Below are 20,979 nucleotides of genomic sequence, written 5' to 3'. Positions count from 1 at the left end.
CACTCTCCTTCCCATGCTCATAAGATCTGGGCTCTCATTGACCGACTCTACTATTAATTCTTCTTCAATTTCTGCCTTAGTATAAGAGGGCAAGGAATGTCAGAGCCAGAAGGGCTGCCTAGTCCAATTCACACCTGAACGAGAATCCTCCCCATGATTACCTTGACAATACGTCCCAACCAGAACTCATATTTTCCATTATATTTTCCAGAAATATTCCTGACTCCAAAGCACACCATTGGGCCTCCACACTGAGATCCACCAACACTCAAAAGGGATTGACCATTGTCATTGATCAGTCTACCATTGCATTGCATGGAATGCATTAACTATCTACACTGCAGTTACCAAATGGATAAATATTTGGTGTGATTCAGAAAGAAAAAGAGGTCGGAAGGTAACATGGAAGCATACAGTGCGTCTGAGTTATCAGTGAAGCATTTATTAAGTATTTACTATGTATTAGGCAGTGTGCTAAATTCTAGAATACAAAGAAAGCCCTCCCCCCAATTATAATTCTATCAGGCAGCTAGGTGGAACAGAAGATAGAATACCAGACCTGGAGTCAAGAAGATGTGAGATCAAATCTGGCCCCAGACATTCATTAGCTTGCCTCAGTTTCCTCATGTGTAAAATGTGGCTAATAATAGCACCTACCTCCAAGGGTCCTCAAATTTGACTAGATGAAATGAGATAATAATTATAAAGCAATTTGTATAGTGTCTGGCACATAGTAAATACTATATAAATGTTATCTGTCCTTATTATTAAGGTTAATATATCTACTTTTAATCAGTTGTAAACAATTTTTAATCTGTTTTGTATATTATCTTTTTTTTTTTTTTGCTTTTGTTTTTTGGAGGGGGGAGGATAGGGCAATCGGGGTTAAGTGACTTGCCCAAGGTCACATAGCTAGGTGTGTGTGTGTGTGTGTGTGTGTGTGTGTGTGTGTGAAGTGTCTGAGGCTGTGATAGTAATGGCAATTAAAGATTCCCCTGTATTGGCTTGGTTTTCAAATTGATTGTGTTAAAACCCAGAGTTTGTTAATCCCACCTGTGGGATGGGCTTGTTGATGTGAAAAGAAAGTCCTGAACTGGGAGGAGCTGGTGATGTAGATTTGGAGAGACACTAGAGAGAGGCGGAAGATCTTTTTGGAAGCAGCACCTCGTGGAGAGAGAGAGACTAAGAGAATTGCTGGTGGCCGCTTTGAATTGCCCTGGACTTTTGAGACCTGCCCCCTGAGCTGCCAAGGACTGAGGAGACATGGCTGTTTTGCTGGTACTTTGTCTGTCTGTTTTGATGTTGTTTTGCCAGATTTTTCCACTGGTGAAAGACAGTCCTTTTGTTGAAGAAGTCCTGGAACCTGGCATTTGGTTAAGAAGCCCTGAGACTGTCCTGCAGACAGAGAGTGAATACTGTCCACTGGTGAGGGACAGTACTGTTGTTGCAGGGGTCTGGAGACTGTCCTGCAGACAGAGTGAATACTGTCCACTGGTGAAGGACAGTGCTGTTGTTGCAGGGGTCTGGGAACCTTTCTGTTGGTTCAGAAGCCCTGAAGAAGGATTTTCTTGTTGTATGTTTACAGAAATCCTGGGAGAGGGCTTTGCTAATGTGTTCAGGGGTTCTAGGACTGTTCTACAGACAGAGGATGAATTCATGAAGGGACTGGCAATGTATCTTATGGCCTTGCTAAGCCTTGTCTCCCCAGGAACTAAGATTGCTGAGAACTTGCCTCGTGTCAAGATGAAGAAAAGACCTCCATTTGGGTATTAAGTGCTGTGTTTAAACTTGATGTAACTCTGGGGTAGATTCAATTGTGATCCAGGGGTGGGGAACTTTTGACCTTATGTTTGGAAACTAATCTACATTTGAGAAGAGGGGCTTTGTGGTGGACTTAATTAAGGTATAGCCTAGGGGTGGAGAAGTATTTAGAACAGAGACTTTGTAATTGATTGAATGATTGGAAGGTCCTGGGGTGGGGTAGTACTTGGAGATTATTTAATCACACTTAGTAAATGCTGTACTTTGAATGATGTCATGTTTTGATCTTCTCTGTTCTTGGTTTGTCACTGAATAAAATAGAGAGCACCTATGCTGGTATTTTGAACCTGGGAAGTTGCCTTCTTTTGGTATTATATTACAGAGGCCCTATCCAAACCCAGGTCCTCCTGACTCCAGGGCCAGTGCTCTACTCACTGCACCACCTAGCCACCCCTTCATATATAATCTTTTTAAATTCTGGGTTTTTGTATGTTTTCACTAGATGTTACCAATGTAAGAGGTAGCATATGTGTTTTAAAATTTTTTTTAAATATTTCCCAATTATATGTAAAAAAAACTTAACAATCATTTTTAAAATTTCAAATTCTCTCCCTCCCTCTTTCCTTTCTCCCCTCCTTGAGAAAGACAAGGAATCTGATATCAGTTATACATGTGAAGTCATGCAAAACATATTTCCACATTAGCCATGTTGCAAAAGAAACACAAACAAAATAAAATAATAAAAATAAAGTTTTTAAAAGTCTGTTTCAATCTGCCCTCAGAGTTCATCAGTTTCTCTCTTAAAGTGGATGGTGTTTTTCATCATGGGTCCTTTGGAATTGTCTTGATCAGAGTAGCGAAGTCTTTCATTGGTTGGTCATCCTTACAATGTTGCTGTTGCTGTGTACAATGTTCTCCTGGTTCTGCTCACTTCACTTTGCATCAGTTCATGTACATCTTCCCAGTTTTTCCAATTCTTTGCCACCACAAAAAGAGCTGCTATAAGTAGTTTTGTACATATAGGTCGTTTTCCCTTATATTTTATCTTTGTGGGATGCAAACCTACTACAGTTATCCCTTCCCTATCATAGCTTTGCCCATTGTGAGTCAGCATAAGGAATTAGATAAGAATTTTGGAGGAGTTTTGCAGAAGCTACAGACAGGTGAAAGACACACGAAGCCTAGCAGATGACACAGAAAAAGTTTAGAAACTCAGAAATGCATAAACTACATGTATAATATTATATAATATCAACATATCCTATCTTTTAATATTATAAACACCCCATAAAAGAAAAAGGAAAAATCAGACTTCTCTGGTATGAAGGTATGATGTCTAAAAAAATGCATGTGGATTTTCCAGATTGTAGGGGTGCCATGCCCCTAACCTCTGCAATGTGGAAAGGATAACTGTAGTGCTATTGCTGGGTCAAAGGGTATGCACAGTTTTGTAGCCCTTTGGGCATAGTTCCAAATTGCTCTCCAGAATGGTTGGACCAGTTCACAACTCTACCAACAGTGCATTAGTGTCAAGGGGTGGTATATGTGTTGCCCATATAAGTTATGTGTGTCCAGATATGGCTCACCAGGAAGCATGAATGATCTTTCTACGATCTCCTCCATTCATCCTTCTTCAATGGAGAATTTAATTCATATCAGGAGGGGAAGCAAGGAGTTGGGGTCAGAGGCTGCTACTCTGCTTTCCTCAAAAAGAGAGAGTACCAGGCTAGAATTATGTCTTTCTGCCCCCTCCTCCAGTTATTTTATTCCAGAGAAGATAATTTCTAGGTTCAAACTGAGCTCCTGATTGCCATCCCTTAACAGGCAAGGAATGTCCCCAAACTATATATCTAAGGCTTGACTCCCCACCAAATACCAGTTATACAAAGAACACATGGAGTGAATAGTAAATAAATTCATTTATCCAATAAGCCAATGGCAAACAGAAATCAGAGAAAGTATACAGATAACAATATAGCAGAAATTACACAGAGTTGATGAGCTCTCCCACTGGAATTGAGATATCTGTTTATCCAAGAGAGTCCTAGATCTCAAAGGGAAATTCCCCAAAGTCTCTAGTGCAGGAAGCTGGAGCTAGAGACAGGGTGAAGTTGTAGACTCCTCTACCTGTCACCTCCCCAGAGTCTTTCTCTCTCTTCAGGAACCTGAAGAGGATCTGGAACCCCATGTCTCCTTTCTCAACAATGGAAGCCAGGAAACCAGGATCTCTCTTCCTCCAAGCTCTTCCCATCCCTTCACCTCATGCAGGTGACTAGCACTGAGTAATCTCCACCAATAAGGACAATCCAAAGCAAGTCAGAATAAATAAATAGCCTTAAGAACCAAATTGATCAATGAATGAATAATATATTTTTTTAAAGTAAGCTGGAGAAGGATTAAAACACAAATGGTGGAATTGGAGGAAACTTTCTGGTGCCCGCAGGGTGATGGGATTATTGCCCCAGGATACAAACTACTTAGAGGTACCTGGGTCTTCACAATTGGCCAGTGACTTAGGAAGGCAGCCCCTGAGAGAGACCCTGAAAAACCTTTGAGTTGATGTTACAAACGTATCTGCCATGGGGCGGCTAGGTGGCACAGTGAATAGAGCACCAGCCCTGGAGTCAGGAGGACCTGAGTTTCAAAGCTGGCCTCAGACACTTGACATACTTACTAGCCATGTGATCTTGGGCAAGTCACTTAACCCCAATTGTCCTGCCTTCCCCCCTCCAAAAAATAAAAAGCAAAAACACCCCCCAAAACAAAAAAAAAAACCATCTCTGCCATATCACTCAAGAAGTTTAAATGGTCCCCTATTGTCTCTAGGATAAAATACAACTATTCTGAGCTTTGCAATCTATCTTTCCAGGATATTGAGCAATATTCCCACTTAGGCACTCTACATTCCCACCAAACTAGCCTATAATGTTCTCTATGTATTCCAATTCCACCTCCCATCTCCAGACCTTTGCTCAGGCTGTTCTCCATATCTGGAATACACTCCTTCCAAACCTCTTGCTCAAGCCCACACAGGTTAAGAATCACAGAATTTGAACCCAGGTCTTCTGATTTCTAATATAGAATTGCCCCACTGTACTATGCTTCCTTCAAAGCCCAGCTCTAATGCTTCTTTCTTTGAGCAGCCTTTCATTATCTCCCCAATTTGGGGATGCTAGTGCCTCCCCAAATTACTTGAATTTAATTATCTGTGTAGATGCTGTCTGCCCTGTGCCCTAATAGAATATAAGGTCCTTGAGGATAGGGACTGGTTTTTGTCTTTGTATCCCCAGAGCCTAGTACATTTTAGGTGAGAGAAATTATTCACTGAGGACCCCTCCTCAAACTCTAATCAGTATTAGTTCATTATGATTTTATAAGATGGAAAAATTGTTAGTAATTATTTTAATATATTCATCTAGTAGTATATATCTAGTCAGTCACTTGATAACAGGTATAAAAATAAACTATGTATTAATCCATACTTTTTATAAGTCACATAAGAATATAGATTCTAACAGGAAGGCCTTATAACAGGCCTCAAACTTTAATGAAGTTCATTACTTGTTTACCATCTATGGAACTCATTTGTGTGACCACAACAATTCTGACACAGATCTATCTATTCTGTTTGGCTCAAATTTCATGACCAAACCAAGCATGGGTTGTGGCCTGGTAGGGAAAGCCCCCCTGCTATTTCCTTGGAGCATATGTATAGCTTGTCCTGTTTCTTCCTGCCCAACCTAAGGAGGACCCCATCCATCTTGTGACCCCCTAGTCAGTGGAGATATTCCCTGTTTTACCCAACTTGTGACCCTGCTGACACATCATTTTTGCCTATTTTAGCTTATGCATCATCATATGTCAACCAATGGGCTTCTGTATTTTACCATGCCTCTTTTGCATATTTGAGTATAAAACTAAATAAATACAAGGTTCTGGAAGAAGGGGGCATCTCAGATCATGAGGAAGATCTGAGGTCCCCTTCATTAGAGGAAAATATGCACACTTTAAAAAAGCGCCATTGGCTCAGAGCTTTGTCTCAGTGTCTTTTACTGTAGATTGGACGATTTTAACCCCCACAAAGTAACTTAATGACTTTTGTTGACTTGAATTAAATCCTCTTCTACGGTTAACGAGAGAAGTTTATGGGGCTGCCTATCCCTTGGTTTTTGCTTCCGATGAATATTTCTCCTAAAATAAACAAACTGTGTACACTATGTGCTAATTACCCTGACCTTAGACTAGGTGTGGGCAAATAAAGATTAGAGATAGGAGTACTGACATAATCTTGGAAATCTTTGCACCATATCTATCCTGGGAGGAGATAATGGCTGTAGTATTCCATTCCAGGAAGGACCAAATGATCAGTGTGGGGAAGATTAAATCTCCTGAGCCATGTATCAGAAGGGTGATATTCGGAATTGATCTTTGCCCCAAATCTATCGTGTCATTGGCTTTTTATAATATACCCATCTTACATTACCAGCTGTTGAAACATCCCTTTCCTTTTTTTTTTATTAATTTATTTTTTTACTTTTAGTGTATAACATTCAGTTCCATAATCCTTTGAGTTTCAAATTTTCTCCCTCTCCCTCTCCTTCCCTGGCCCTCTCTCCCCCTTCCCCCCCGTCCCGCTCCTCCCCACCATGGCAGCATGCAGTCAAATACAGGATCTGCAAATACCCTTACATCAAACATTAGTCAGGTTGTAAAGAAGGATTGTAATCGATGGAATGAACAGTGGGAAAGAGGAAACACGACAAGAAAAAGAAAGAGAGCAGGTAGTTTGCTTCCATCTGCATTCAAACTCTGCAGTTCTTTCTCTGGATGTGGATAGCCCTTTTCCATCATGAGTCTTTTGGAGTTGTCTTATACCCTTGTATTGCTGAGAAGAACCCAGTCTATCCAAGCTGGTCATCATACATATGTTGTGTCTGTAATTGTGAACGAATTTCTCCTGGTTCTGCTTTTCTCACTCAACATCAGTTTGTGTAAGTCTCTCCAGGTTATTATGAAGTTTGTCTGCTCCTCATTTCTTATCACACAATAGTATTCCATAACATGCATATATCACAACTTGTTCAGCCATTCCCCAGTTGATGGGCATCCCCTTGATTTCCAATTCTTTGCCACCACAAAAAAGAGCTGCTATAAACATTTTTGTACACATGGCCCCTTCCCACTTCTATGATCTCTTTGGGATACAGCCCTAGAAGGGGTATCGCTGGGTCAAAGGGTATGCACTTACTTATAGCCCTCTGGGTGTCGTTCCAGATTGCTCCGCAGAATGGCTGGATCAGTTCACAACTCCACCAACAATGCATTAATGTTCCAATTTTTCCACATCCTCTCCAGCATTTATCATTTTCCTGTTTTGTCATCTTAGCCAATCTGACTAGTGAAAGAAACATCCCTTTCTTAAGTACAGAAATCTACAAATGACAAGTAACAGGTTTACCTCTCAATGACAAAGGGTTGGAAATAGAGACCCAGAAGTATATTGTGTTAGAGGACAGCATCTGAGTCTAGAAAGGCTAGAATTTTGTGTTACTCTGGGTCTAATGAAATTTAATGAGATCAAACATAAAGTGCACATGGGTTCGAAAAATCAACTTCACAGCCTTGAAACATGAGACATATGGCTAGATAATAGTTCATTCTAAAAAAAAGTCTTAGGGATTTTGGTGACTTGCAAACTCAATAAAAGTCAACAGCAAATAACGATAATGATGGTTAAAAAAAAAAAGACTGACATAATTATAGGCTTCATTAAAAGTCATAAAGTCCAGGATTATGAAAAGATGATTTTTCCATTGTCTTCTGCCCTGGTCAGACCATATTTGGAATATTGTGTTCAGTTCTGGACACCAAACATTGACAAGCTGGAGAGAATCCAAGTGAAGATGATGGAGATGGAGAAGGACAGCTAGAGCATCATCAGATAAGGATCAGCTGAAGAAACTGAACGTATTTGAACTGGAGAAGAGGGAAAGGAGAGTAGGGGGTATTCAATGATATCTGTACTCATTACTTGAAGATTGTTGAGTGGAAATCAAATCAGTAATCACCTACTAAGTTATTAAGCACCAGGCTCTGACCAAAGCATCGGAAATACAAAGAAAGGCAAAAACAGTCCCTGCCTTCAAGAATCGCAGTCTACTGCAGGAGAAAACACATAAATAAACTGTGCACAAGCAAGACAGAGACAGGAAGATGGAATGAGCTTACCCTGCGTGGCTTCAGAGACTTCACTTACATCAACAGACTTAACCCAAGGAAGAACTGCCTGACAGCTAGTGCTAGCCAGAGGAGAGCTGGCTGCCTCAGCTTCCCCTCCCTAGAGTTCTTCCAAGTAAAAGCCAGTTCCTTCCTTCTCCTCAGGGATATTGTAGAGCGAGTACTGTTGGTGGAGCTTGAGTCAGACTCAGTAACCCCTCATGTCTCTTCCAGCTCTGAGTTCCTGTGGATCTCACGCAGGGGACAAGCAGGGCCCTGTGTCCACATCCTGCTGCCCTGCTCATGGCATTAGACTGGGGATTGGGGATCCTGATGTCTCTGAGTTGCTATGGGATCTCCAGCAGGTCACTTCCCCTCTATGGACCTCAGTTTTCCAGTCTTTTAAAATGAAGGCATTGGACTAGATCCCTTCTATGGCCCTTCTGTTTTGAAATATACAGTCTGTGAGGTCACTTCCTCCCTCTAGCCTAGGCTTCTTCATTTCTAAAATGTGTGGGTTTGGATGCTTCGATGTCTTTGAAGGCCTCTCCTGACGTTCTATGTTTGCTCCCCAGCTCGGCTGGATTTCTCGGGCTCGAGAGCCAGTCTGGATGCTGGGGCTGTCAGCCACACTTCCTCTCCCCAGCCGTTATGGGGGCCCTGCCCCTCTGGGCTACAAGTTCCAAGGTTTGTGCAACAAGAAGAGGTGTGAGGTTTTAAAAAAGAGCCAGGAGAAAGAAACCCCACCAATGCAAGTTTGCAGAATAAAAAGGTTGCTTAGTGACCCTTGTGCCTGCTGAGCCCCCCATCCTGGCCTTCTCCTGCAGCACTTTCTGCGGCTTCCTCTTCAGTAACCACCCCTCTTTGTCCTGTTCTCCCCATCCCTCTCGTCCTCTTCCATGTGAGCAGGTGTGGTCAGAGTTCCTCTATCAGGTCTGATAATGTTCAATAGTTATGGGCTTTCCTCCCACCTTGTGATTGGGATACAAGACTTCTAGAGCCCTGCCTTTCTGAACGTGCTTGACTCCAAGGGACCAGAGGTCATTCTCTCACATGGAACAAAAGCAATCAATGTCCCTGAGAGTTGATGAACCCAGATAATAGCATAATTTTACTTCTCTTCAGCCCTTGGCTCAGCTCAACTATTAATGTGTATTTGGAACTAGCTTTGGGCCAGGTCCTTGGCAGGCTTTGCTGAGGTACTGAGGTGGGGCGGGGGGGGGAGGGGGCATGGGCCCTTCCAAGTGTGGCTGCTAGTGTGAGGAGCCATCACTAATGGCCTGACTGCTGTTGCCTGATGCTGAGTCCCAGTCTCACCCAGGAGCGACCTGACCTTACCCCAGAGGCCTGATGGGTATGAGTCCTGTAACATGTTTTCCCCTGTGGCCTGGGACTTTGACTCAATTATCCAACTGGACCACCCTGAGAAATGTCAAGATGGGTGGATCTCCTCTTTGGAGATCGAACCCTCACTTATCCCTGAGGTTGTCACTTTCTGCTTTCAGAGAAATTCTCTGGTTGTTCATTTGGCATTTGTACATTTGGAGGGGATGGCTCCCTTCTTTGGGGATGGCTGGGATTTGCCTTGGAATAGAGAGAGGATTATGCTGGACTAATGGCTGCTATCACCTCCAGGGCCTTAAATAGATCAATCATGAATTGTTGGGGTTCAGCAGCTAAGGAGTCCATTATAGCAAGAATGAACCTTGACCCTACTTCAACCTACTTGACCCTACTTCTATTTCTATATCAGTTTCTATCTCTAATCCTAATTCCACCCCAAGAGATCCTAATTCTCCTTGTAGACCAAAACTTTCTTCATTCAAAATTTATAAGTTTGGCTCATTAAAACAGAGATAGGCCTGCAATTTTTGCTTGGTATATTTCCTATAAGAGAAAAAAAAAGGTTGGCTAAACAGATCCTGCATGATGATCATCCTCCTGTTTACATTCAAATACACTACATCCCATTTCTTCCCTCCCTGCCTTTGGACACCCTGTTCCTAATGCCTGACACCTCTGCCTGGAGGGGAGGGTGTCCCCTTCAAGGGACTTCCTAAAGGAGGCTTTTTCCAGGCAACCAGGTGGCCTAGTGGTAGATTTGGAGATAATGTTCATTCATTGCAGTTGTGACTGATTCTTCATGACTCCATTTAGGGTTTTCTTGGCAAGGATACTAGAGGGGTCTGCCATTTCCTTCTGGTTCTGAACACACGACATGCACAATGCCAACAAACACTGCCAGAAACACCTCAATTCAGATTCAAGATTATTGTATGTTAAGAATTGCAGTGTATTTACATAAATCTTGAAATGAATTTTGAGTTGGGATTAGGACAGAATTTCCAAAAATTTCTGAAATGGCCCTAAACACACTTCTGCCATTTTTGTGAAATGGCATTTCTCAGCATTGACGATTATAAAATCAAAATATCAATCAACTCTGAAAAACATTGAAGATGCTCTGTGTCCTACAGTATCAAATATTCCACCAAGATTTAATTGTTTATGTAAAAAACAAAAGCAAGTACATAGATCCCATTGGTATGCAACTTTGCTTTCATCTTTAATAAATGGTAAAATTATATGTATACCAAAGAATTGTTTAAAGACAAATTTCGTTATGATTTATTATCAGTAAATGTTTGATTTATATACCTATATACTTTGGGGTCATGTGAAAATTTCTTGGGCAGAAAGGAGTCATGAGTGGAAAAAGTTTAAGAAGACCTATAATACCTGCTATCCCTTTCAGTGACTCTTCATGGAGTGAATGAATGGGGGACACATGCTGGGTCTTTGCAGGACAGAAAAAATTTGGATGGCACCGATAGACCTATGGGTATATTTTCTCTGTTGCCTGAAGTTGGCTAAAAGTCTCTGATGGCAGAAGAAAAAATGAGGGAGGAATCTAGTAGGTTGGCTATGACCTTGTCCTGAACCCTTTCCCATGGACATGTCCTATTCTGAAAGAGTTATTTTAGGAGGAATGAAAGGAGTATTTAGAGCCTATTAAAACATGACAGCTGACTATGACCTTGGGCAAGTCACTTCCCTTTCTATTTCCTCAGTTATAAAATAAGGCAACTAGATGACCATTATCATCCCTTCTTTCTCTGAAATTCTGCACTCAGCAATCTCTGGAGTCATCACCTCTCACACTTCCTTTGGGGGGGGGAGGGGCAGATGCTCAAAACAGGTTTAGCCTATGTTATCACAGCTGCCAGTCACTACCTGGTAGTGGGCTCAGCCTCCAAGTTAAGACTTCTTTTTTTTCCCAATTAATTTATTTATTTTTAGTTTTCAACATTCATTTCCACAAGATTTTGAGTTACAAATTTTTCTCCCCTTCTTTCCCCTACCCCCACCCCCAAATAGTGAGCCTACTGAATACCCCTTCTCCCAATCTGTTCTCTGTTATATCCTCCCCCATCCTCCCCCCCAACTTTCTAGTAGGGCAAGATGGATTTCTATGCCCCAGTGCCTGTATATCTTCTTTCCCAGTTGCATATAAAAAGCAATTTTTTTTAAACATTTGTTTTTAAAACTTTGAGTTCCAGATTTTTTCCCTTCTTCCCTCCTCGCCCACCCCCGCTGGGAAGATAAGTAATTCAATATAGGTTGTACATGTGTACTTATGCAAAACATATCCATAGTAGTTATATTATCAAAGACTAACTATAATTCCCTCCACCCTATCCCGCCCCCCACTTATTCTATTTTCTCCTTTGACCCTTTCCCTTTTCAAAAGTGTTTGCTTTTAACTACCCTTTCCCCCAATCTACCCTCCCTTCAATCATCCCTCTTTTTATCCCCTTCCCCCCTATTTTCCTGTAGGGTAGGATATCAATTGAGCGTGTATGTTATTCCCTCCTTAAGCCAAATTCAATGAGTGAAAAATCGACCCATTCCCTTTCACCTTCCTGCTATTACCCTCCATTGTAACAGTTTTCTCTTGCCTCTTTTATATGAGATAATTTACCCTAATCTATCTCTCCCTTTCTCCTTCTCCCAATATATTCCTCTCTCACCTCTTAATTTTATTTTTTAGGTATCAGCCCTTCACATACAATTCATCCTGTGTCCTCTATCTATGTATACATGGACATACATATGCACACCCTCACATATATATTTATACACACATACACCTTCCTATACATACATATATACATGTGTAAACATATATATATACATATGTATTCCCTTCAACTGTCCTCATACTGAGAAAAGTCTTATGAGTTCCAATTGTCATTTTCCATGTAGGAATGCAAATAGTTCAACATTAATAAGTTCCTTATGATTTCTTTTTCCTGTTTACTGTCTCATGCTTCTCTTGCTTCTTGTTTTTGAAAGTCAAATTTTCTGTTCAGCTCTGGTTTTTTCACCAAGAATGCTTGAAAATCCTTTATTTCATTGAATGACCATATTTTTCCCTGAAGCATTATACTCAGTTTTGCTAGGTAGGTAATTCTTGGTTTTATTCCTATCTCCTTTGACCTCCGGAATATCATATTCCAAGCCCTTCAATCCCTTAATGTAGAAGCTGCTAGATCTTGTGTTATATCCTGATTGGGTTTCCACAATACTCAAATTGTTTCTTCCTGACTGCTTGCAGTATTTTCTCCTTGACCTGGGAAATCTGGAACTTGGCTATGATATACCTAGGAGTTTTCTTTTTGTGATCTTTTTCAAGAGGCAATAGGTGACTTCTTTCAATGTCTATTTTGCCCTCTGGTTCAAGAGTATCAGGGAAATTTTGCTTGATAATTTCTTGAAAGATGTTGTTTAGGCTCTTTTTTTGATCATGGCTTTCAGGTAGTCCAATAATTTTAAAATTATCTCTCCTGGATCTATTTTCCAGGTCAGTGGTTTTTCCAGTGAGATATTTCACATTGCCTTCTATTTTTTCATTTGTTTGGATCTGTTTTATAGTATCTTGATTTCTCATAAAGTCATTAGCTTCCATTTGCTCCAATCTAATTTTGAAGGAATTATTCTCTTCAGTGAATTTTTGAAATTCTTTTTCCATCTGGCAAATTTAGCTTTTTAAGGCATTCTTTTCTTCATTGGCTTTTTGGGCCTCTTTTGCCATTTGGGTTAGTCTATTTTTTAAGGTGTTATTTTCTTCGGTATTTTTTGGGTCTCCTTTAGCAGGCTATTGAGTTGCTTTTCATGATTTTCTTGCATCATTATCATTTCTCTTCCCAATTTTTCCTCTGCTTCTCTTACTTGATTTTCAAAATCCTTCTTGAGCTCCTCCATGGCCTGGAACCAGTTCATATTTTTCTTGGAGGCTTTTGATGTAGGAGTTTTGACTTCATTTTCTTCCTCCCCTTCCATGCTTTGATCCTTTTTGTCCCCAGAAAAGGATTCTATGGTTTGTTTGTGCTTCCTCTGCTTGCTCATATTGCCAGTCAATCACTTGAATTTTGATCTTTTTGCCACAGTAGAACTCTGCTTCCAGTTGCAGAGAGCTATGTCCCAAATCACTGGGGTTTTTGCAGCTTCCAGAGCTGTCAGGAGGGAGCCCTCTCTTCATCTTCCACAAGGTCTGGCACACTGGCCACATATCCCAGGACTACCACCCAAGACTGCAATCCAGATCCAAGCAGGTTAAAGCAAGAGTGATTACCCTCTGAATGGTTGCTTGATCCCCCTACGATCTGCAGGCCAGGAGCTCTGGAGGCAACCATGTGGCAGCAGCTGCGGCTGCAGTGCCTTTGCCACTTCCCATCCCAGGGGCAGGGTCTGGACCCCACTCTTTTCCGCCCAGTTCCAACAGAGTTCCTGACTGACCTTTTACTTTCTTTTTGGCATTTATGGGTTGAGAAGTCTGGAAACCACCACAGCTGCTGGTGATTCACTCTCCTGAAGTCTGTTCTCAACCTGGTGTAATAACCTTCCTGTCAGCCTGCCAGGCTGTCTTCAGTGGAAGATTTGTTTTTCTCTTTCACTTTGTGGGTTCTGTAGCTCTAAAATTTGTTTGGAGTCATTTTTTACATGTATTGGAGGTGGTGGGAGCCAAAGCCAAACGGAGATCCTGTTTTTTTTCTGACATCTTTAAGACTCTTCTTCTACATATGGTGAACACAGAACTAAAGCTTCCTGCTAATTACTCTCTGAGCCTCTGTAGCAGCAAGCACCCCAGCTTCCCCAGGGTGGCTGCCAACACAGGTTCTTAGATCTGCTTTGTTAAAGGAAAGCAACTCAAAATGGGTTAACAAGCTTACTTTAATCAGTCAAATATGTATCATTTACCTAGCTCAGGGGGAAAAGGTCAGCACCCCGAACTTCAGAGTATACAGACAGAATTATCAAGACAGAAAAACAGATCAAGTAGACAGGTTTCCAAACTGTCCAACTATTACATCCATACCAAATCAACATTTGGGTTTTTCAAAGCCGGGGGGCTCTCAACAACGGCTTCCCAGAGTCTCATCTGATCAAATCACAGAACACTTCTCAAAGTGAGCCCCAAAGCAAAGCCTCAAATCAGGGTTTATATAGCCTTCTCCTGGCTCAGAGAATGTAACAACCTTCTGTACCCTCTGGCCAATCAAAAAGTATCTACTAAAAAACAAGCCTCCCACCCCAGGCTCCAGGTGCAATTTAGCCTAGGGGCAAGGAAGATCTTAAAAATTTACATTCCCATTACAGCCTCCTTACTGGGTACTGGGAAAGCATGTCAAGCTTTGGAGTCTTGCCTAGACCTATCATCAGTCAATTCTATGATGTCACCATTGCCCAATTGGGAGTACTTAAGAGGGTGTTTATGGATGTTCAGATACTGAAAATTGTAGCTTTTCTCCTATAAGCCCCTTGAGAGAGGGAACTATGGTGGCTTTTTTTGTCCTTAATGGCCAACACATACATAACTGTTAAAATTAAGGGAGACTGAGGCATAAAGTTCCAAGTGTAATCAATTTATTAGTAAAACACAAATTTACCAAATAGGAGGACCTCAGCTTTTCCACCAAAACTAAGACCCCAAATGAGGGGAATGGTTCTTTTTTTATAGTATTGGAGGGTACAGAAAATAGGAAGGTTAGCTTCATAGATGGAAGAAAATATGGTTGGATGGAAATTGGGAATGAGGGCTAGCAAAAAAAAACCCTCCCTCCTAAGAAATGCTCATTGTTTGAGTCCAGCTGCATCTGTAAGGACAGAGAAAGCACAGCAGGCTTCTTTGGGTACAAACCAGACATCCTTGAAGAATAGCTTGATGGTGTAGAGATGCTAGACCAGCCTCCCTGATGTCTACCTGCATCCTTTAAAGACAGCAGATTTCCTTGACAAGGGAAGACTAGAACAGTAATTAACAGGATTTCAAAACTTAACTCATTACAAGCCAGTTAAATTTCTGAATTAAGTTCAGAGACAAAGAATCATAACTTAGGTTGTTATAGGATGAAATCAATTAATTGTAAATAGGATCAATTAAACAAAAAAGACACAGAATCAACCTGATTATTTCACATAGTAGGTGCTTAGGCAGCCAAAAAGTATTTATTATACATTATTGTGTTCTCTACAGTGTGCTTAGCATTGGGGTTACGAAGAAAAGGAAAAACAGTTCCTGCCCTCAAAGAGCTCACATTCCAATGAGGGAGAGACACCAGAGAAACAACATTCAAGATCTATAACACGTAAGTGGGAAGTAAGCTCAGAGGGAAGGCACTAGTAGCAGGTTTAGGAGTAGGGAGTCTTCTTGTAGAAAATCTTGAAGTAAAAAAAGGAAGTCAAGAGTTGGAAATGAGAAAGGAGAACCCCCCAGGGAAGAGGCATAACCAGTGAATAAACTTGGAAATGGGGGTGGAGGATGGTTTTCAAGGAGGCCAGTGTCACTGAATGAGGTGTAGGAAGAGTGGAATGGTAAAAAGAAATCAATTTATGAAGGGTGTTGTACACCAAACAGTGGAATTTATTTTTGATCCTGGATGTAATAGGGAGCCATTGCAATTTATTGAATTGGAAAGTGACACAATCAGACATGAACTTTAGGAAAATCACTTTAGTGACTAAATGGAGGGTGGATTTGAGTGCGGAAAGACTTGAAGCAGGGAGACCAACCAGAAGGCTGCAATAGCCTAGGTGTGAGGTGATGAGGGTCCTTACTATTGTGACAGTTAGATGAATAGGGAATAGATACTAGAGATAGTAGTAGAAGGTCGAAAGAACAAGGCATGACAATAGGATTGAACGTGAGAGAAGTGCTATGAAACACACCAAGGTTACAAGCCTAAGTGATTGGAAGGATTGTCTTCAATGGAAATAAAAAAGTTGAGAAGAAGAGAGGGTTTGGGGGAAAAGGTAATAAGTCCTGTTTTATTCAGGTTAAGTTTGAAATGCCTATAGAAAATCCAGTTCAAGATATCCAAAAGACAATTGGTAATGTGAGATTGGAAAGAGATTAGGGTAAGATATATAGATTTGGGAATTGTCTGCATAGAGATGAAAATTGAGCTGATAAAATCACTGTTGCAGTAAGATATAGTGCTGCTACAGTAGAGAAGGGAAAGAGAACAGAGCCCAGGACCGAGCCTGGGAGGACACCCACAGACAGTGGGCATGACCTGGATGAAGTCCCAACAAAGGAGACTGAGAAGTGTTCAGATAGGTAGGAGGAGGCAATGTCCTGAAAATCTAGAGGAAAGAGAGTATTAAGGAGAAGTTTATTGATAGTGTTGCCAAAAGCTGCAAAGGGATCATGGAAGATGAGGACTGAGCAAACGCCATTGGATTTGCTGGTAAAGAGATGATTGGGAACTTTGTAGTGAGAGAAATGATTATTAGTAACTTATGATTCAAGGAGATTCAGAGTTCCCCCTTTCTTTTCTATTTTAAAGACCTCAGTCTCTGAAGGTCAAGCTAAACTTCTCTATCCAGTCCAACCAAACCCTACAAGAAATCTCTAATGTCAGGCGAATTTCACTCAATCAAGCTTGGGTGGATACAGATCCTTTTGCCTGGAATTCAGTCACGGTGGCTGATGATGCTCATCCTTCTTTTCTGAATGCTCACGATGTCTTTAATAATCCATTCGAGTCTTTAGCCAGGATCTCAAGTCATTCACTGGTCCATGGTTTGCAAACTTTATTCTCTCCCCTGCCTTTTTTTGACAAGCGGGACATTTCCCCTTCTCCATTGTTGTGGTACCTCTTTTATTGTCTATAATATTTCAAATAGCCTCCCAACGGTGATGTAGCAATTACATTCTTCAGCTCTTTCAGAATGTAGTTCACTGGGGTCAGTTGACTTGACTTCACCTTTCTTCCTTTCTAATCTTGGGTGTCAACTCCCTTTTAGTCATTTTTGTTTTGTCCTTTCCAAAGGTCATCCTCCTTGGCACAAAAAACCAAAACAAATCAAGAAGTGTGACCAGCTCAGCCTTCTCTATATCAACGGTCATTGTCCTGTCTTCCACAGAGCAAAAGTCCTATTCCTAAGAGAATTAAAATAACAAAAATGTTTCTTGCTCTCTTTAGCTTCCCTTGCCAGCTTCAGTTTGGGCTAAGCTTTAGCATTTCTAACTCTCTTCTTATGGCAACAAACTATCCTTTTGTCTTTGTTCTCTTTTACCTGCCCTTGCTGCCATCTTCTGCAAATATGCTTTTAAAATTCATGTAACTGCCATTTTGCTTACTCCTTGGAATTTCATTCCTGAGATTTTCTCATCCCTCTTATGCTAAGATACCCTTCTTCAAATGGTCCATGGATCTTGTTCCTAACCATCTTCAGAACCCTTTAAAATCTGCTCTCCCAAATTTAGGAAGCATATTAGATTATGCATTTCTTTCTTTTCCCCTCTCAGGCATGAACTGTCTCTCATAAACTTCCCCACAGGGCCCATAATCTCCATTCCAATCACCAGTTCTTGCATGTTAATGAGAATCAGATGCAAAATTTTATCTCTTTACCATCCCTACCCCACCCCCATCCCCACATGGTGGGTTCCTTCTCCTTTTGAAGAATAAAATTATCACTAAAGTAAGTCAAGAAGTGATTAATTAGCCACTCTGGTTTGGTCAGAGGAAGTGCTCTAGCAGATGCCTGGATAACTGAAATCTCCCATCCCTGCTATATCCTACCTTGGAGGCAGATTTGGGATCTGTTTCCTAAATTCTTCCTCTTTCTCCTCTCTCACAACACTTGTTTCTCAATTCATTTCAATAAGCACTATTTAAATGTCTACTATGTGTAAGCATTCTGCTATGTACAGAGTAATATAAAAATGAAACTTCCTCTGCCCTCAAGAAGCTTACTGTCTACGTGTATATATCTTATGTCAATTGTTCACCTGGGACTTGGGTCTCTCAATTTCTCAATCTCATCACCCTAAGCCTAGTGTTGGTGTCTGTTGTTATTTAACCTGCCTACTCAGATCACAGCCTGGAACACCAAGGACCTCCTTCCCCTTCACTCTGTCTCCCTCTGTCCTCCATTTCCTTCATTACTTCCAAACCTGCCCCAACCTAGTGACGTTGGTCCAGAATGTAAGGTCTTGGAAGACAGAGACTGTTTTGGGTTTTTATTTGGCACTTAATGCTTGTAGAAGGGCTGACTGATGTTTTGCCTTTTTCTTCAAATCAATAGCTTAATTTCTTTTTCTAATCCATGGCTTTTCCTCTTGGGTCATTGAAGGTTCAAGGGATGTTGCTGATAGGCATTGACAGATCAGAAATATTGCTGACAAGATTCCAAAGTCCCCAGGGTGTCATTTGTCTCATGACAGAGTTCTTCCCAAGTGTGTAACGTGGCTGATGGGGAAGGGCAAAGAAACTCCTCCTGAGGGGAATTCCTGTTTCCTGGACTGGGGTACTCCCATGAAGTTCACAGGCACTCTGCTAGCCCTACACGCAAGGGCCCCTGGAGCATGTTCAACTCCATAGGAGGTCCCCCAGTCCAACAATTCAGGAGCTCCCCCTCCTCTCCCCTGCCCCATTTGTACTCTAGCACCTAGCACGGTGACTGCCGTTCTCATCACTCTCATTCCATAGAGACAAAATTTCAATAATCCCTATTCTCAGGGTATTTACATTCTACTCTGTGCAACCAGAAGTAATGAAATACAAAGTAATTTGAGGAGAGAGACAGAGAGTCTTACGACCTAGGGGAATCAGCAAGCCCTCCAGTTGGAGGTGGTAGCAGAGATGCTAAGGGTTGTAAGAGAGAGAACGGATTGTTTCAATAGTAGGGAGATAAGACCCAAACATTGAGATGAATAATAAAGAAAAGTGAATTAGAGAGGGGCAGACAAAGGGCTGTACAAGGCCAGAGGAGGAAGGTGGTTCCCAGTTGGGAGGATCAGGAAAGACTTCCTGGAGGAGGCAGCTTTTTAATGGGCTTTAGAATTTGCCAGGTCCTGCTACCCCTGTGCCTGTGCAGAGCAGTCTCAAGGGCATGTATCCCTGTGCCAAGGGTTGTGAAGCCTATGTCATAGCCATACCCAAAAGAATGGGGCAGGGTTTGGAAGGTATTGTCAAGGAGAAGACAGTTGTCACTGACCTAGTGACACTGTGTCATTGTTCATCCTTTGCTATATATCCTGTGCCTAAAACTTTGAGTAGCACCATCCAGAGAACAAACACAGACCTAGAGGGAAAGCCTTCCAGATGCCCAGACTTCCCCCCCCCCACTTCAGAAAGAGGCCATCTTCTTCTCCCTCTGAGGAAACACGAACAGAAAACTCTACTTCCATAAAGCAATGAACCAAGTTAAATCCCATCCCAAAGACCTAGGCACTTGGCTTTTGATGGAGCCTCCAGGAAGCCTCAAGGTAGGCAAAAATCTGGTGGTGCCCTTGGAAGGTTTACGGACAAGAGCTGCTCCCTTCCTGCCCTGCACACTCACTGTCCCCCTGCCAAAGTCAGTAACAGGACCATAGCCTCAGCCCTGGAATGGGATCCTGGAGACTGCCAGTCAAACACCCTTATCTTACAGATGTGGTCATTCAGGCCCAACCAAAGCAAATGGCTTGCCAGAGCTCACACAGGTGAGGGAGCTGAGATCCTAAAATTCAGAGCTGGAATGGACCCTACAGGCCATCAAGTTCAATCCCTTCATTTTGTAGATGAGGAAACTAAGAGGTAGCTGAGTGACTTCTTAGGGCCTCACAGCTAGGAAGTGTCAGAGACAGGATGGGAGCCCAACTTCTGGACTCCAGATCCACAGCTCTCTCTGCCATGCCATGTTGCATCTCCTTAAGATTTGAACCCATATCTCCTGATAACAATCCTGTCTATTACTGGATTGTATCCAGCCCATGATACTACCTCATAATACATTCATGATATTGCCCATTATATCCTGACCAATACTCACTGCCCACCTCATACCACTTACCACTGCCAAACCACCCACTAACCGCTGACTCATGCCTCGCCCACTTTGATCACCTCCCAATGTCCTCAGGACATGATACATTACATAATATTCAAGGTATGTCCCCCAAACTGCACATTCACTGCACATGCCATAGTGCCCATACAATGAAGCATTCACATTGCCCCTTCTAGACAAGCCATGGGGCCATTTTCTTGAAGTATCATTGTCAAAAGTGATAACTCTGAAAATCAAGAGTCCCGGGGGATGGGTTCGTTTCTGATGCCTTTAGAGAAAAGACCCACTCCCATGCATCCTCATGAAATTCCTCTGTGTATCATTCAAATAGAGACAAAACACAATTGACCTTAACTTATTTCCATTCTCTCAAGCACAAAGAGCTTTTCCTAGGCTGCAGCTCCAGAATCTGAATCTGTCACAAGATTCTCTTTCCTTTTCAATCAGTTGGGGGGGCCTTGGTTAGTAGATGGGAAAGGAAAACAAGAATCAACATTCCCCCCTGGGCTGAGAGATTGACACAAGGAACACATCTGGAGCCATACTTTGGTGATGACGGCCAAGGGCTCCCCCTACAGCTGGTTAAGGCAAACAGCAGGTATGGAAGCCAGCCTTCCATCCCTTCACTGCTGGTGAACCCATCTTTTGTGAGGTTCACAG

At 41.9% G+C, this 20,979-nt stretch overlaps 1 protein-coding gene across 1 annotated transcript in view; it reads left to right on the top strand.

The window, feature by feature from the left end:
* The window catches only part of LOC138158507 (solute carrier family 22 member 13-like), a 72,590-nt gene that overhangs the window by 29,827 nt on the left and 21,784 nt on the right, over positions 1-20,979 (top strand). The window contains exons 11-12 of the mRNA XM_069084574.1: positions 8,553-8,683; positions 8,805-8,886. Coding sequence (XP_068940675.1) covers positions 8,553-8,683; positions 8,805-8,886 — 213 coding nt within the window. The remainder of the gene's footprint in view (positions 1-8,552; positions 8,684-8,804; positions 8,887-20,979) is intronic.

This window comes from Petaurus breviceps, unplaced genomic scaffold (assembly GCF_028583685.1).
Source record: "Petaurus breviceps papuanus isolate PSGF00001 unplaced genomic scaffold, PetGlider_PUasm1.0 174, whole genome shotgun sequence".
Taxonomy (NCBI): domain Eukaryota; kingdom Metazoa; phylum Chordata; class Mammalia; order Diprotodontia; family Petauridae; genus Petaurus; species Petaurus breviceps.
Note: the sequence above shows the minus strand (reverse complement) of the source record. Positions and strands in the feature narration are given on the sequence as shown.